This window comes from Nuphar pumila, chromosome 17 (genome assembly GCF_984573655.1).
Source record: "Nuphar pumila chromosome 17, dmNupPumi1.hap1.1, whole genome shotgun sequence".
NCBI lineage: Eukaryota > Viridiplantae > Streptophyta > Magnoliopsida > Nymphaeales > Nymphaeaceae > Nuphar > Nuphar pumila.
The window spans coordinates 1,767,078-1,784,129 of NC_143265.1; the positions used below are offsets into that span (position 1 = coordinate 1,767,078).

Here is a 17,052-nt window from a genome sequence, read left to right on the forward strand (position 1 = left end):
GCTGAGAACACGAATTACACATCATGTTCTTGGAAAAAATAATATGCATGACATTTAGTATCCCTACGGTCCCCTATGACCACCATACGAGGTTCTCACCATTTTAGAGGCCACCAAGGAAAAACTGCCTTAAAAAAACTCTCATAAGCAAAACTTTTTTTTCCTATAAGAGTTTTTCTCTCTTCCAAACATGCTCTATAGTCTTTTGTGGAATAAATCAATGATAAGGATATTTTAGCCACTTCCTTTGAGTAGTCAAGCGTGAATTGAATGATTTTAGGACCAAGTGTCTCTTTGAAACATAAACTATAAAAAAAGAGGTGACTTAAGATGTTAAGCAACTGGTAAGTTAGTAACTTTTTGTAAATTGCTTAGCTAGTTTACATCTTAAGCCATTTTTTTATGATGAAAGAAAACCTTCATTGAGATGAGCCCACCTCCTTAAGAGGTAAAACTCCTGCTTGAGAACACAATCATCCAACCTTATGTGCCTCAATCATGATAAAGTAATCACAACCCCCATGCATCAATGGGCTTCCATCTTTGGCCTCCAGGCAAGTACAAATCAATGTTGTTGGCCGATTCGTATAGTATCTAGGGGTGGCAGTGGACCAGAGGAAAATGGGGCCCCACCTCACCTCGCCCCGTTTGGATCGGGGATGGAGGACATGAAACGAGAATAAAGGCATGAATGAAGGTTAAAATCAAAACTTGTGCAGAGATGAAGACAAGATGAACTTACTCCTTCCCCCACCCTACCCCATCCCCGATCCCTATTAGTAAAATAACTAAAATACCTTTAGGCATGGCAGTGGTCTAGGGAGAAATAGGGCCCTGCTTCGCCTCGTCTCATTTGAACCAGGGATGAAGGACATGAAATGAGGATGGAGGTTAAAATCAAAATCCATGTAGGGATAGAGGGCAAAAATTTAAGACGAGGCAGGGGTGGAAACTTTGTCCCCTGCCTCCGCCCTGGTCCATTGCCATCCCTAATTGTATCGACAGAAAATCGATACGATACTAAGCTGAATAGACTATTTTTTAATAATATAAAAAGTACTTAAAATTAATATTTTAATATTATTTTAATGGTTTTAACACGTGTCACATTCTGATTAACACAAATTATTTTTTAGCCGATTCACTTGAGAATTGATACCGAAATCATTGGCCAAACGATTGGATAACTGATACCATTTTGACAACATTGGTTCAGATAAAGCAAGTGGTTAAGCGTCCTACTTAAACTAGGGGTGACAATGGGTCAGGTTTGGTTCGAACACTGGTGGAACCAAACATGGTTTTGATTTTTTGGGTATGGTATCGGGTTTGGATCTAAGTCTAATCCAACCTACAGAACTACATGAGCCAGACCCGGTAAAACAATATTTTTTATCATTTTTATATTGAAAAATTGTGAGTCTTAATCATAAATTGGGTCGGGACCGAGTCTGGTACAAAAATTCACAAACTATACTCGGGTCTATGTATTAATTGGACCTTCAGATTCTGGCCCGAGTCTTAATCGGGTCTTCTTATTTATCACCATACCCAAACCTTATAGGGTTTGGTACGGGTCGACTCCTGGTAAACCCTACCGTTGATCCCTACTTGGAACCTCACTTTTTTGTAAACAACTGATTAGTTAGGCAGCTTTAATGCATCGAATTTGGATCAGAGGTCCAGTCTATACAGATCCATTTGAACCCCTCGTATTAGGGATGTAAGCGTTTTGGTTACGGATCGGATGTGATTAATACCAGATCCTACTAATAGTATGTTGCCCAAATGGATTCTGATTTGGATTCGAACAAAGGTGAAAAAGTCATACCAAATCAACTTTTTTTTTACATGTAATCATATTCAGATATCCATTAACATATCCATTGGATTCACTAGTAAAAAATCAAAACCATATCCGCATCCAATAATAATCGGATACGGTTTGAATATCGGATCCATTGACGTTCTTAACTGAGATGCTTTGTAATAGCCTAACAGCACACCGTAAACATTGGCGGGCAATCTTATTACGGGCAACCCAGATCTGACGTTTAAGACACGGATGCCGCTCAATGCACGATGTGGACCCCGCCAGATGATGTCCCCTCAATACCCCCCAAACGTTCGATTCGTACCGGGTTGGGATGACCTTTCCAAGTTTCTGACCTCCTGCAAATTGAAGTCTTGAGGACTTGACCCACCTTGTAGAATCGGCCGAACCTTTCCCGAGTTCACCTAGTTGAAGTATTTATTTGTCAAGGTCTCAATTAGGCTCAAGGTTGGTTAAAGTCGATTGTTTATGGACTATATACCAAACAAGATTCGGGTGCCAACAGGTTAGTTGGCTAAGCCCTTGATTCCTTATCTTCTTTTGAGGTTGTACACGAGACCGACTAGGTCATGTCATTTGAGCTCATACTTCATAATACTAAGACCTTGACCTTCATTCACTTTTACTCGATTCGGGTGTGTTCGAAGCCTTTGAATCTCAAGCTTCGACACTCATGTTTTACAAATAAACGAGCCCTTGACTATGTATTACTAGTCAGGTCTTGAGAACACTTGGTGAATTCGAGAATAAGGACTTTGACTATGATATTCCTTAAGTCTTAACCCAGACTAGTTGACTAAAACCTCAAGTACTCAAACTCAAAGTCAGTCCGAGTCTTTATTTTTCCAACCCTTTGCCTCAAAGTCTCGGTCTACAACTCAACTCGAGACAGCTAGGGTTCCGAAACGCGGTCAACGTTTCATGTTTGTTTGGTATTTTCGTAATTATCCGGAAAGAGAGACCCTTCCTGGGCAATTCCCCCATCGCCTGCAAAATTTCACCGTCGTTCCCAAATTACCCCTCTCCCTCTGTCTCTTGCAGAAAGACGCCAAGAACCAGAAGCAGAAGAAGAAGAAGAAGAAGACGGAGGAGGAAGAGGGAGGAAGAGACCTCTTCGTCTCTCTCCACGGAAACCCTAAACCCTAGTTCTCTCTGCGAGTGAGATCTCCGATCCCTTCTGGCCATCGGCGATGATCCTCCCGACGGAATCCCTCGCTCGGCCGCCGCGGAACCTCGCCATGGCCGCCCCGCAATTCCAAACCCTAGATCGCTTCTCCAACAGCGGTGATCCCTCCGGCAAGCCCTCTCCATCCTCCTCTTATCGCTCCTCCTCCAGGTTCTCCCCTTCCTCTGCCTTCATCTACAACGCCAGGGTCGCCATCGCCCTCGCCCCCTCTGCCCTCTTCCTCCTCTCCCTCGGCGGCGTCCCCGTCGTCGCGACGCTGACCTTCGGCCTCGTCGTCGCCTACTTCCTCGACTCCTTCGGCCTCAAGCAGCCCGCCTTCTTCCTCGTCTGGTTCTCGCTCATTGCCTCCCAGATCGCCGTCCTCTTCTCCGGAGAGCTCGCCGCCTTCCCCTCATGGCCGCTTTTCTTCCTCTCCTTCTTCCTCTGCTCCCTCGCCATCTTCCTGGTCGGTGTGTGGGTCTCGCTCCAGTTCCGGTGGATAATCCTAGAGCAATCGTCCGTCATCGCGGCACTCGAGCGGCTCCTCTTCGCCTGCACGCCGATCGTGGCTTCGGCGGTCTGGACGTGGGCGGCCGTCGCCTCCGTCGGGATGAACCACGCTGCCTACTACCTCATGTGCTTCTCTTGCCTCTTCTACTGGCTCTTCTCCCTCCCCCGGCGCTCCTCGTTCAGATCCCGGCCGGAGAGCCACTTCCACGGCGGCGAGATCCCTGACGACGCGCTCATCCTTGGCCCCCTGGAGAGCTGCATCCACACGCTTGTCTTGCTCTTTGTGCCGGTCCTCTTCAGGCTCGGATCGCATCACTCCGTGGCCTTGTCATCGGCCGCCTCCGTTTGCGATCTCCTTCTGTTGTTCTTCGTCCCCTTCTTGTTCCAATTGTACGCCTCCACAAACGGGGCATTGTGGTGGATCACCAAGAACGCACACGAGATGCATCGGATCAGAATTGCTAATGGCGCCATCGCGCTCGTTGTGGTTGTCATCTGTTTGGAGATCCGGGTGGTCTTCCACTCATTCGGCCGGTACTTGCACGTGCCGCCACCTATGAATTACCTTCTTGTGACGGTTGCCATGCTTGGCAGTGCTGCTGGGGCGGGTGCATTTGCCGTTGGGATGATTGGAGATGCATTCAGTTCGGCAGCTTTCTCAGTTCTCGCCGTCCTTGTTGGTATGGCTGGTGCCATAGTAGTCGGATTCCCTTTTCTGGTATAGACGATAGTTATTTGGTACTCGATCTTTTCTTTGAGTTGTGCATTTTGTTCAAATGCCCCCTTCAATTGTTTCTGTTTATTTCCACCCTTTTTTCTTGATGGATTACATCTCTTTGGTACTGAGGTTTCCTAATGGTCTTTCAGTCATTAGCATTTTCGTGGTGTATTCTAAAAAGGCATGAATTCCCTTATATTTGTGATAGAAGAAATGTTGATTTAGTTGAACCTTCAATTGTGCGGAGTTTCTTTTGAATCTACAATGATGTAACTTTCATATGAAAACTGGCTTCTACATTCTTTGATGAAAAAATGAAGTCGTTATCTTGAGAAGTGAGAAGTAAAAAACATGAAAGCGATGGCACTGTGAGAACCAAATTGTTGCAATAGCATATCACATATATAAGAAAATGTATTGAAATCAACTTTTGATTTTATAATAATTTCTGAAAATGTATGAAATTGTGCACATCCAGATTGAGTAGACCTCTTTGATGAAGAACTTTTAGATGATGAGTGTGGCTGTTCACATTTGTAGGCTTGTAGTTGACTGTACTATTTTTCTACGATGTTCTTATTTTTCTCTATCCTTGGTATCTAAGATTCTAAGTTGTGTTTTTTGTTTTTCACTGACTTTACATCTTCAGCTAAACAATGAATGACACAGAAAGTGTTGCTGGGAATTGATATTACAGCAAACACATGTAAATTCGTCTAGTTCATTTGTTACATTTTACCAGATGCATTATCTATGCTAAGCATGAACAGTTATAAACAGAAAATGTGGTTTCATTCCTAGATTGGATCGTCTAATCTCAATCAATTGATCCATGGAATTTGGCAGGTTTGCAAAAATTAAACCATGTTTATTTCCTGCTGATGTTCACGTGCAGTCTCACATCATCTTCCACTCCAGCCATGGTTTTATATGTCTCATCCATATTGCTCTATGTTTGGAGTAGAATGGCCTATCCTTTCAACTGCTAGTTATTTTCTATGAGGTTGCTTCTTGTGCAACTTATGAACACTTTGCAGCCCTGTGCTACTCTTCTTTGGCTTGAGAGAGAAAATGTTCCTGCCAAGGTTAGGCTACTAGTCTGTTTGTTATTTTGTCCACCCTACATACAAAATCTCTCTTCTCCCGATTTTTGGGCTATGTTGCAGATATTGTGTTCAACAATATCTCAGAAGCCTGTGTGGATGTTCTCAGAAAGTATGCTTTTCCCTGTAAAGTCTTGTTAGTTTATGGGAAAGGGGAAAAGAAAAAAGGAAAATTTAATTTTTCTAAGTGACAATCAGAATGGTACTTGAATCCAAGCAAAATCAGTCCTTTATTTTGTTCTTGTTGCTCCAAGTCAAAGGAAATGAAAACAGAGGAAAGTAGCATGGATTGTATTTCCCGAGTTTTAGACTCATGGAACTTCATCCTAGGCCAGCAGAAGTGGAATTCATAGATAATTATCATCAGATGATGATATGGACAAAGCCTCAATAAGATAACCTCAAGATATTGTTGTTTGATAAATTCAAATCTAGTGATCTAATGATCCTGATAATAGAAAAGAAATTGATTGTTTTTATTTATACATGGGTTAAATTTCCCTTGATATTATAAAATCTCCATTATCCCAAGGTGTGAGGTTTTCTGTTTGTCCACAAAATCAAGTTATTGTGTTTAAACTTCACAACCAAGTCTATAAGATGAATTTAGGACTGCTATTCATTCTTTCTCTGTAGGCAGTATAGCAGATATATGTCACACGAACATTTCACTTACCTTGTGTGTCCCATGTTTTCATGGCATGACACCGGATGCACCACAACACTTCATGGACATAATGAAATTTGTACAGGATTGCAATCAACATCATGTCCTTAACTTTATCTGTTTTGTTTTATGATCTTGATTGTTATTTTCTATTTAGTTGTGCCCAGTGTTATAAAAAATGTGCCTCGCCTTGAGGCGCGGCCCTCTGTGCCTCAAGGCGCAAGCCTGAGGCACATTTTTTTTTTACAACAAGTTTTTTGAGACTTGATCAACAAGATTTTTGTAGGTTAATCTCATATATTTTCCAGTTATTTCAGTTATGTAATCAGTTTCTTAGTATATTACTATATTTTAACTTTTGTTGGTTAATCTCGTATATTTTTCAGTTATTTCAGTTATGTAATTAGTTTCTTAATATATTTTAACTTTTGCTGGTTAATCTCATATATTTTCTAGTTATGTAATCAGTTTTTTAGTTACTTTTATATGTTGATCTCATATTTTTTAGAATAATCTCATATATTTTAACTTTTGTAGGTTAATCTCATATATTTTCCAGTTATGTAATCAGTTTTTTAGTTACTTTTATATGTTAATCTCATATATTTTAACTTTTGTTGGTTAGTATCATATATTTTCTAGTTATGTAATCAGTTTCTTGGTATATTTTATCTTTTGTTGGTTAATCTCATATATTTTCCAGTTATGTAATCATTTTTTAGTTACTTTTATATGTTAATCTCATATTTTTTAGAATAATCTCATATATTTTAACTTTTGAAGGTTAATCTCATATATTTTTCAGTTATTTCAGTTATGTAATCAGTTTCTTTGTATATTTTAACTTTTGTTAGTTAATCTCATATATTTTCCAGGTATCTAATCAGTTTTTTAGTTACTTTTATATGTTAATCTCATATTTTTTAGAATAATCTTATATATTTTAACTTTTGTTGGTTATTCTCATATATTTTCCAGTTATGTAATCGGTTTCTTAGTATATTTTATCTTTTGTTGGTTAATCTCATATATTTTCCAGTTATGTAATCATTTTTTAGTTACTTTTATATGTTAATCTCATATTTTTTAGAATAATCTCATATATTTTAACTTTTGTAGGTTAATCTCATATATTTTCCAGTTATTTCAGTTATGTAATCAGTTTCTTAGTATATTTTAACTTTTTTTGGTTAATTTCATATATTTTCCAGTTATGTAATCAGTTTTTAGTTACTTTTATATGTTAATCTCATATTTTTTAGTACTTATTTGAGATTTTCTATTTCTTATTGGTTGTTATTTCATCAATAAAACATTTCTTTATTTATTTATATTTTTAGATATTTTTTTAAAGTTTTCAAAAAAAATATTTGAGGCTTACGCTTTACGCCTCGCCTCGGTTTTTGGTGGAGCGCCTCGCTGCGCTTCAACGCTTTTCACAACACTGGTTGTGCCTTTTCTTTTAAAATTTGTAATTGGTTACATTATATTTTTTATTTTTAACTTTTAATCATAATGATTCAAAATTTCATATTGTTGTTCAAGAATTTCCTATTTAGATGATATTCATGCTTTATTGCTTTAAGCTTAAGAGTTTGGAATTGAAAAGAAGTCATCATTCACGACTGAACCCAACTCGAGTTTATTTAGTCACATGTTCATTAATGGTCTATTGTAATTTTGCTTGTTGTGTAATGGGTATTTTCCTACCCTACTATTTGTACCGGCTTATACTTAATGATAAGCCTCATACCGCAGACCCTAATTGGGGTTTTCTACAACGACTGCGTTCTTTCTCTCTATTCTCTATTTGTTCTTGTGATTGAATGACAGAACCCATGATTTCTAACATGGTATCAAAGCCAAAGATCCAATCTTGAAGATCGTGCCATTCTTATGAGCCTCAAGTCGAGTTTCTCTGTCTCTTTCTAAGGTATCCAGTGTTGTGAAAAGCGTTGAGGCGTAGCGAGGCGCTCCACTAAAACTTGAGGCGAGGCGTAAGCCTTAAATATTTTTTTAAAACTTTAAAAAAATTATAAAAAAATATCTAAAAATATAAATAAATAAAGAAATGCTTTATTGATGAAACACTTGGACATGGCTTCTGCAGTGTCAAGTGCGGTCAACTGTACTGGGGCCTATTTCTGTCTAAAACTGGACTCAGTTAACCCTAACCAGATCTAGTTTTATCTATAGTATATACATAGATACACACACACACACACACACTATATATATATATATATATATATAGTCACCTATATTGTTCAAGGTATTATCTCGGAGAGGGTATTTCTCGGAGAGATTTTCAAAAGTTGAAAAATCTCGGGAGTTTAAAATTTTGAAAAAAATATAAATAATAACCAAAAGATAAGAAAATAATAAGTTTTGCATTATTTTTCTTCCAAAAATATAAGAAAACATTTTTTAAAGGTTTTAAAAATATAAAAGAAACAAAAAAATAGTAGGAAATGCAAACTTAAAATATTAAAAAAAGAGTTTTTTCCAAAAATATCATGATAATATCGCGATATTTGAAAATATCACGAGATATTTCCTTTAATATTGGCTACCTTAAAATATCAGTATTTCTCGCGATATTTTGAAAATATTACCAATATTGGTATGAACCAAGATTTTCATAGTTTTTTTTTTTACTTTTTTCGAAAATTTCACTGTACGGATGTGATCTAGACGCTTGGTTTTATAGAAACAGACTCTTGAATCATCCAATTATGATGTATAAAAAGGATCTTTTAAGGGTTGAAAATCAATGGCTTAGAATTTTCATAAATATTCAAGCATAAAAATTACATTTCTTAATCCGATTATGATGATCCAACAGTCGATTCCTAGCATATGAACCACACCGAATGCATCTGCAGGGTTAGATTTTGCAAAAAAAACTATGAGAATCTCGTTCATACCAGCAAACATATTTGGTTGGTAAACATATTTCAGTTTCTCTCTCTCTCTCTCTCTCTCTCTCTCTATATATATATATATATATATATATATATATATATATATATATATATATCTCGCAACCAAACTGCCATGTCGTACCCGCATCTGCACCCACACTTATGTGACATAGGTTAAAAGCTAATATGTGAACTTCATTTCATAAAGGGACCATTCAAGTTGTTCATGACTTCATGTAGGTTTGATTTATTCTTTTCATTTTTTTCTTACATGATTTGATGGCACTCTTGGTTCTCATTTGGAACTGAAAAAAGAAAAATAATAGGAAAAAAAATTATATGGAAGATCATATTAAAAACCTGGAAGGTACAGGTGGAAAACTGTTTATGGGGTGGAGAAAATTTTCCTACGTGGAGAAATTGTACCAATTGCGAAAAATGTTCACATGAAAATTTTGGCATGTCTGAGATTAGCTGCGAAGATTCTATCTTTCCCTTGGACTTCAAGCTTTCCCAGCTATTTTTCCACTTATAAACATGCCTGTTGTCAGCAAATTAATGAATCATCTCCTGCTGTCAATATGATAATCAGATATGTAGGTGAAGATACCCCTGCTAGTATTTTATTTGAAGTTATTTATGCTAGCATACTCTGCATCTTGAATTTGTAATTTAGACTCTGTCTGGAAGCTTTGAATTTGAGGTGTGTTGTGGTTTCCACCAGTGCTCTCGTGCTCTCTAACTGTTTGGGAGTAGATGTTGCCAAAACACTGCACTGGGAATGGACTTGTCTGTCCCAACATCACATTTCAACACCATTTACAGTCAGATTTTTTTTATAACTCCATCCTCAACACCACATTTTGGCAAAACCTTATGTTGACAACACATGGAAATGGTGTTTCCATCTCAATGCGAGGCTCTGAAACAGAGGCTTAATGCTCTTTTGAGTATGGGCTATTTTTGTTTGGTCACATCTTGGAAGCCACTTTTATATTGATTGGTGACCTTGGGGTTGTACAGTGACATTGTTTCACTTTTCTCCTTGTGCAGCTTTTACCAATTCCTGCAATATCTGGCTTTTTCCTTGCTCAGTTTTTTACAAAGAAGAGCTTAACATCATATTTTACTTCTGTCCTCCTGGCTAGTTTCACTGTTACATGGTTTGTTAAGCACAACTTTTGGGGGCTTAGTATCTGGTTGGCTGGTATGGCACTTCAATCCTTCTGTAAGCTGGTAGTTGCTGGCATCATCCTAGCCATGGCTGTTCCAGGATTTTCTCTTCTACCATTGAAATTCCGTTTTGTGACAGAAGTTGGTCTTGTCAGCCATGCAATTCTATTATGCTACCTAGAGAACCGAATATATAATTATTCTAGCATGTACTATTTTGGCTTTGATGATGAAGTGACGTATCCCAGCTACATGGTTATTACAACATCAGTCTGTGGCCTGGCTTTAGTGAGGAGATTGTCTCTGGACCACAGGATTGGACCAAAGGCAGTTTGGGTTCTCACATGTATCTATTCATCAAAACTGGTAATGCTTTTCTTTACCTCAACATCTGTTGTATGGGTTTCGTTGGTCCTTCTCTTGGCCATCTCTCCTCCACTTCTTCTTTACAGGTATATATCTTTATTAGATTTTAACCTCCATTTTGTTTCTGCATTAGTCTGGTTCGTAGTTTCTTCTTTGGAGGATGTGGCAAGCTAAGTCTATCCTCGTAGTGACCCTTTCATTTAATTTTCTGTTTGTTTGGCTTTCCTGTCTTGCAGTGACAAGTCAAAATCAGCTTCTAGAATGGCAGTATGGCAAGGTTTCACGCATGCTGGTATTATTGCTGTGTCTGCTTGGTTGTGCAGGGAGACAATTTTTGAAGCTCTGCAGTGGTGGATGGGAAGACCACCATCTGATGGTCTACTGTTGGGAACGTGTATTCTTGTAACAGGCTTGGCTTGCATACCAATTGTTGCCTTTCATTTCTCTCATGCACAGGTACAACTATGTACAAGCATCATGTTTTTGCATTTGTTGTCATTAATGATTCGAAAACCATTTCTTTTCGATCGCCTCAAGTTATTTTGCCATGTTTCAGGCTTTTCTACCTCATTAGATAAATCCTTTAAGTTATTGAAGTATTAATGAGTGCAGAATATCAAGACGTATTCTTGATATAGCCTGATGACTCATTTTTTAGGCAGACTTGATCTAGTGATCATGAATTCAATATTCTAGGGGATCCAGCAATCTTGTCTCAATCAATGTAGCATAGTGAGAATAGGGATTTTTTCACGTCTGGATGTGAAAAGTGCTTTGGAATCTGCATGCAAGTGGGTAGATCATACAGATTCGGATGTGAACAGCTTGGAACCCTTAATTTAAGAAATGCTCACCATGGCTCGTGTTTGTTAGAGTAAAAGATATCCAGATACCTTAGAAGACTCTTGGGAGCCCACCAACCACCATATCCAATTAGAGAAAACAAGGATGAATTGTATGCAATCATGATTTCAATGTTCTTGGGGATTGTTCATCTCAAAATATGCTTTTATAGCTGATAAAATATCAAATAGCTTGTCTATCAAGGTGTTTTCATACATTGGGTTGTGTGGCTGCAAGTTTCAGAATAAATCACATAAATAATCATCTGTTTAATCATGCCATAGTGGTCCAACCCCATGAAACATGCATCATGATGATAATTATAATTATGATGATGTTTCAGGTGTAATATGGTTGGAGAAGGCACTCCTTTTTTAAGTCTTGGGATCAAGTTTACTTAGGAATAGTATTTTGTGTTACTCTGACTTGGGTAGCTGGTTGTCTGACTTTATTGTTGCATATATATATATATTGAGTTAAAACTCATGTGCAAGCTATTTTGACCCAATCTAACCCTACAAATGTGTTCATCATAGTCAAGTTGTTAGAGATCGGCCCTTGGATAGTGGTTTTTCAACATAGAAATATTTTTTCAAGTCATGAAAATTTGTTGCATTCCTGGCCATTGATTTTTGACTCACTCGAAAATCCTTCACACACTAGAGTCCGATGGTTCAAAAGTTGTTCCTCACCAAACAAACCATGTAGATTATATCCTATGTCACCTGGGTGCGGGTATGGGTATGGAGGGATGACACGACAATTCCAAAAAATGTGGGTTTGGAGCAGAGTTACTGGTAGCTTCTTAGGTAGGTGGGAAGCACGCATCCCGGAAACTCGCTTCGGAAGTGTGATACTCCTCACTTTCGAAACTTCATGGGAATCTCAATTCCCCAATGTTTCTTCTATGCTTTCCACACACATGGTATATGTTTCCTATATGCTTTTCTCACGTTTCTTTTCAGGTTTTCATATATTTCCTCTCACGCTTTCACTCACTTCCCATGTACTTTCTTTAAATTGGTAACCATCATTGTTAGATTTTAACAAAAATTTAACTCTTTTACTGAAAAATCATGAAATATAAGAATAATCAATTTTATTTTAGGTTTTATTTGCTTGTTCGATTCCTATTCAGTTACCATATTGCTTTATTTTTTATTTATATTTCGCTTTCAAATTTGATACTTTGATTTTCGCTTCCTATAAATTTTAAAATGCCTCGCTTCCCGCTTTTGCTTCCTAGTTTGGCAACCTTGGTATGGAGGCATGGCTAAATATATACTAAAAATTATATATTATATATCTAAACTATATATTATATATCTAAAATATATATTATATATTGAAAATATATAATATAATATAATATAGGACACGACAAATGCCATGTCCAGGTACCAGTACCTGTGTCGACATGGTTAAATTCGCGTAGAAAAACATGAGCAATAAGATATTTGCTCATTACAACTCATTGATACCATAAGCACATCCGCACCAGAGACTTATCATATATATATATATATATATATAGGGTGTTCTGGGAGCACCTACTCCCACCTAATAGAAGATTTAATTTTCCAAATTTCTTGAGCTTTTTTGTTGATCTGACTCTATGGATATGATCTCCATGTTTTTAGTAGAAAGCAAGTTTTGAATCACGTGATTGTGACATACATGGTGGTTTTTTGAGACCTTTGAAAATCAATGGCTCATAATGTACTAAAATTCATGACTTTAAAAAATCTTATTTTTGTATAAAAAAACACAATCCAAAGCACGAGTCTTACCAAATAAACCATGTTGAATGCATCTATGAAGTTTGATTGAGAAGATGCAATTTACATCTATGGTTTCGACTAGGTGGGGATAAGCTTAGTGACAAATATCGTGAGATTTTTAGAAATTGCTTGAAAGTTTAAAACGGCAATTTCTCGCAAGATTTTTAGAAATTGCCTGAAAGTTTAAAACGGCAATTTCTTGCAAGATTTTCAAACCGTGACAAATATCGCAATATTTTACATTTTAGCAGATATTTATTGTGAAAACCCCCAAGTTTTTTATTTTTAAATGTGTTTTATTTATATTTTATTATAAAAATATTTTTTTGTTTTTTATTTATTTTTTATTGCCGAAAAATGCAAAGATTTATTAAAAATTTCAAAATCTCCCAGGTTTTTGACTGCCGATATTTTGCCGTTTTTAACTTTTGTCACTATGGGTGTAAGTGCTCCCAGAGCACTGTAGCATTACTCATATATATATATATATATATATATATATATATATATATATATATATATATATATATATATATCGGTGTCGGCTATATCTCATCGAGGCTATTTCTCGTGATACTATATTTTTGGTGATAAATCTAGGAAAAATCTCTGGGCTTAAAAAATATAAAAAATAACAAAAAAAGTAAGAAAAATATCATGTTTAGACAATAAATAAATAAATAATATAATAAATAAGTGAAAAATATAAAAGAAATAAGAAAAACATATTTAAAATGTAAAAAATAAATAAAAATAGGACGTCTGACCCTGCAGATGTGAACTAGGCATTTCCGATACTTTTTTTTTCACGTCTGACCCTGCAGATGTGTTCAGCATGGTCCTTTTTCTAGGAATTGACTGTTGGGTCATGCTTTTCCGACAAAAAAACATGATTTTGGATGCTTGAATATTTGTAAAAATTCTGAGTTTCGATTTTCAAACCTTAAAAAGATATTGCTTATGCACCACAATCAGATAATTCAAGAGCCGGTTCTTTTAAAACCAGGTCGCATCCGTACAGTCAGATTTAAGAAAAAAAAAGCCATGAAAATCTCGAGTCACACCTTAGTTTTCATTATATATATATATATATATATATATTTATGGTATCAGTAAATGATGGTCAAGTTTGTGGAATTTTTGAATCTGTGGCCAATCATTATGGAATTATCCTTGAAAACAATGAAACATCACAAGATCTGGTAAAAAGGTAAAGCAGATTAAATCAGGTAGTCCTTTTTTTCCTTAGCAAAGCGTAATAGGCACAGAAGCCTGAGGGGTTGATTTGCATGAAATGGTTATTTGTTTGGTTGGAAGCTTGTCCTCCGACTATTGGGAAGCAGGTGATCAATATGTATGCTTTGCATTTTTTTCTTTGTATTTTGGTTAATTCTCTGCGAGCCATATAGCCTCTCCCAATTTTGTCTCATGCAACTCCTGATCATTTATTGTATTTGCAATGGTTCTGTGCAAAACATTTGTGTCCACGGGTGTAACTTTATATCTCAGATAAGAGAGGAGAGATCATGGGCTCATCTCTTGCTTTCCTACCAAAATTGAATTGTCTGATTTAGTTTGTCATTAATTGTTCATTGTTTTCAAGTTAACTGATTAATTTTCACTGCTACAGTGCCATTGGCAATTCCATATTGACATCCATAAGTCTTGAAGTCAGAAATGTTTTTGTTTGTATCTTTATGTATCCATTAACCTTTTCCTTTTAGCATCAATTGGGTGGGTATCTTACAGCTTTGCAATATGATACCATGCAGTTAGCAAAGCGCGTTCTTCTGCTAGTGGTGGCTCTTGGCCTACTTTTTGTTCTCCTGCAGCCCCCTATTCCATTATCCCTAGCATTCAGATCAGAGCTTATCAGAGCCGCTCATTTATCAGCTGATGACAGTTCAATCTATGGTTTTATATCAGTGAAGCCGTCATGGCCAAAGTGGTTGCTGATCACAACGATCATACTTGCACTTGCAGCAGCTACTGATATTATTCCAATAAAATATATTGTGGAACTGAGGGCATTTTATGCAGTTGGTGTGGGAACCACATTTGGCATTTACATCTGTGCAGAGTTCTTCCTTCAGGCGACCCTTCTGCATGCTTTGATTGTTTCTACTGTTGTATGTGCATCTGTTTTTGTGGTCTTTACACACTTTCCATCAGCATCAAGCACTCACCTCTTACCATGGCTTTTTGCTCTCCTCGTAGCCCTGTTTCCTGTGACATATTTGTTAGAGGGTCAGCTACGGGTGGTTAGTTTACTTGATGGTGAAGGAGAAAAAATTGCTACCCTCTTGGCCATTGAAGGAGCCCGAGCATCGCTTTTGGGACTGTATGCAGCCATATTTATGTTAGTTGCATTGCAGATAAAATTCGAATTGGCTTCATTGTTGCGAGAGAAAGTTCATGAAAGAGACGTTTTGCATAATCCTGCAAGCCGAAACACTGGTTTCAATCCAAAATTCAGGCTCATACAGCAACGCAGGGCTTCAGCTGCTCCATCTTTCACAGTGAAGAAGTTGGCTGCTGAGGGTGCATGGATGCCAGCTGTTGGTAATGCTGCTACAATTCTTTGCTTCATCACCTGCCTACTCTTGAGCATCTATTTGACTGGTGGATCAAACCGATCCATATTTTTGTTGGCACCTATTTTGTTGCTTCTAAACCAGGATTCTGACTTCACGGGATTTGGGGACAGGCAGCGTTATTTTCCAGTGACTGCTGTGATATCTGGTTACTTGGTATTAACTGCTCTCTACAGGGTATGGGAAGAAGTATGGCATGAAGATGCAGGATGGGGGTTGGAGATTGGTGGGCCAGGGTGGCTCTTTGCTGTGAAAAATGTGGCCCTTCTCACCCTTACTTTGCCTAATCACATCCTCTTCAACCGCTTCATGTGGGACTTCACGAAACAGACAGATGCCATTCTGTTATTGACCGTGCCCCTCAATCTGCCCTCCCTAATAATTACTGACATAAGTACAGTGAGGGTTTTGGCAGTGCTGGGGTTGACTTATTCCCTGGTGCAATATATGACCGCAAGGCAAATACGCATTGCAGGCATGAAGTACATATAAGAGGCGAGGCTGGGGATTGTTTTATCAGGTATCTCCCTGCTACAACTGTTACTTCTTTGTTACCATCTTTAAAATTAGTTTCTGGGTCCTGTTGGACTTAGCATGTCAGCCATTTGTTGCAATCCCTGAGAGGGGTCAATACATCGGTCGTCCAGATGAATTGTGGATGTGTAACTTCTGCCCAGTCCAGATAAATTGTAGATGTGTGGCTTCTGACTTTGTTGTGATAGTCCTAGACAAAGTGAGCTTTAGTGGTGAACTCAGACCTTCCATTTTTGAGATGGCAGTGATGAGGATGCCTGACCAAAGCTCCGGACCTGTTTTTTTCTTTTTTGTTTCTTCCTGAATACAACTGTATTTTTGCTATTTGTGTATGTGCAGGTACCTTACCAAGCCCTGTTTCTTTGACATGAAATGAGATGTGGTGGTATCAAGACCAAAGTTCTTCCTATTGAGTCGGGGCTGTCTTTAGGTTACATAACTTGTATTTTTACACAGGACTCTTTAAGATCAGGGGTCAAAGAAGAAAACCAGTCTCTATCCATCCTGAACTGGCCCTGAAATTTTGGACGTGCTTTGTACAAAACAGTTTTTAGATGTTCACTAAGAGCATAATTTAATGGAGTTTTGAGAGTTTATTTTATGAAAATGTTCAGAATCTGTTTATTTTCCAAGTTTTAAGAGTTTCACCATTTATAATGTTGAATTCAGGGAAGCTATCTTTGCTTGTTCTGATATCTTGCAATTTTTAGATTTTGGAAAGCAGGTTGGATAGAACTGTAGTAATAAAATCAAGGTTTCCAATTCTTACATTTAGTTTTTGGGACAAAACAATTGGTAGAATCGTGAAATAAGAGATTTGTCTGCCAATTCCTTTTAAAT

The 17,052-nt window shown here is 37.5% G+C and overlaps 1 protein-coding gene across 1 annotated transcript; it reads left to right on the forward strand.

The window, feature by feature from the left end:
* The first annotated feature begins 2,896 nt into the window (after positions 1 to 2,896).
* LOC149811329 (uncharacterized) lies at positions 2,897 to 16,819 on the forward strand. The gene is made up of 5 exons (XM_089993846.1): positions 2,897 to 4,227; positions 9,975 to 10,546; positions 10,697 to 10,916; positions 14,857 to 16,198; positions 16,552 to 16,819. Exons 1-4 carry the CDS (start codon positions 3,025 to 3,027, stop codon positions 16,168 to 16,170), a joined length of 3,309 nt encoding a protein of 1,102 aa, XP_089849972.1. The 5' UTR covers positions 2,897 to 3,024; the 3' UTR covers positions 16,171 to 16,198; positions 16,552 to 16,819.
* Positions 16,820 to 17,052: the final 233 nt, after the last annotated feature.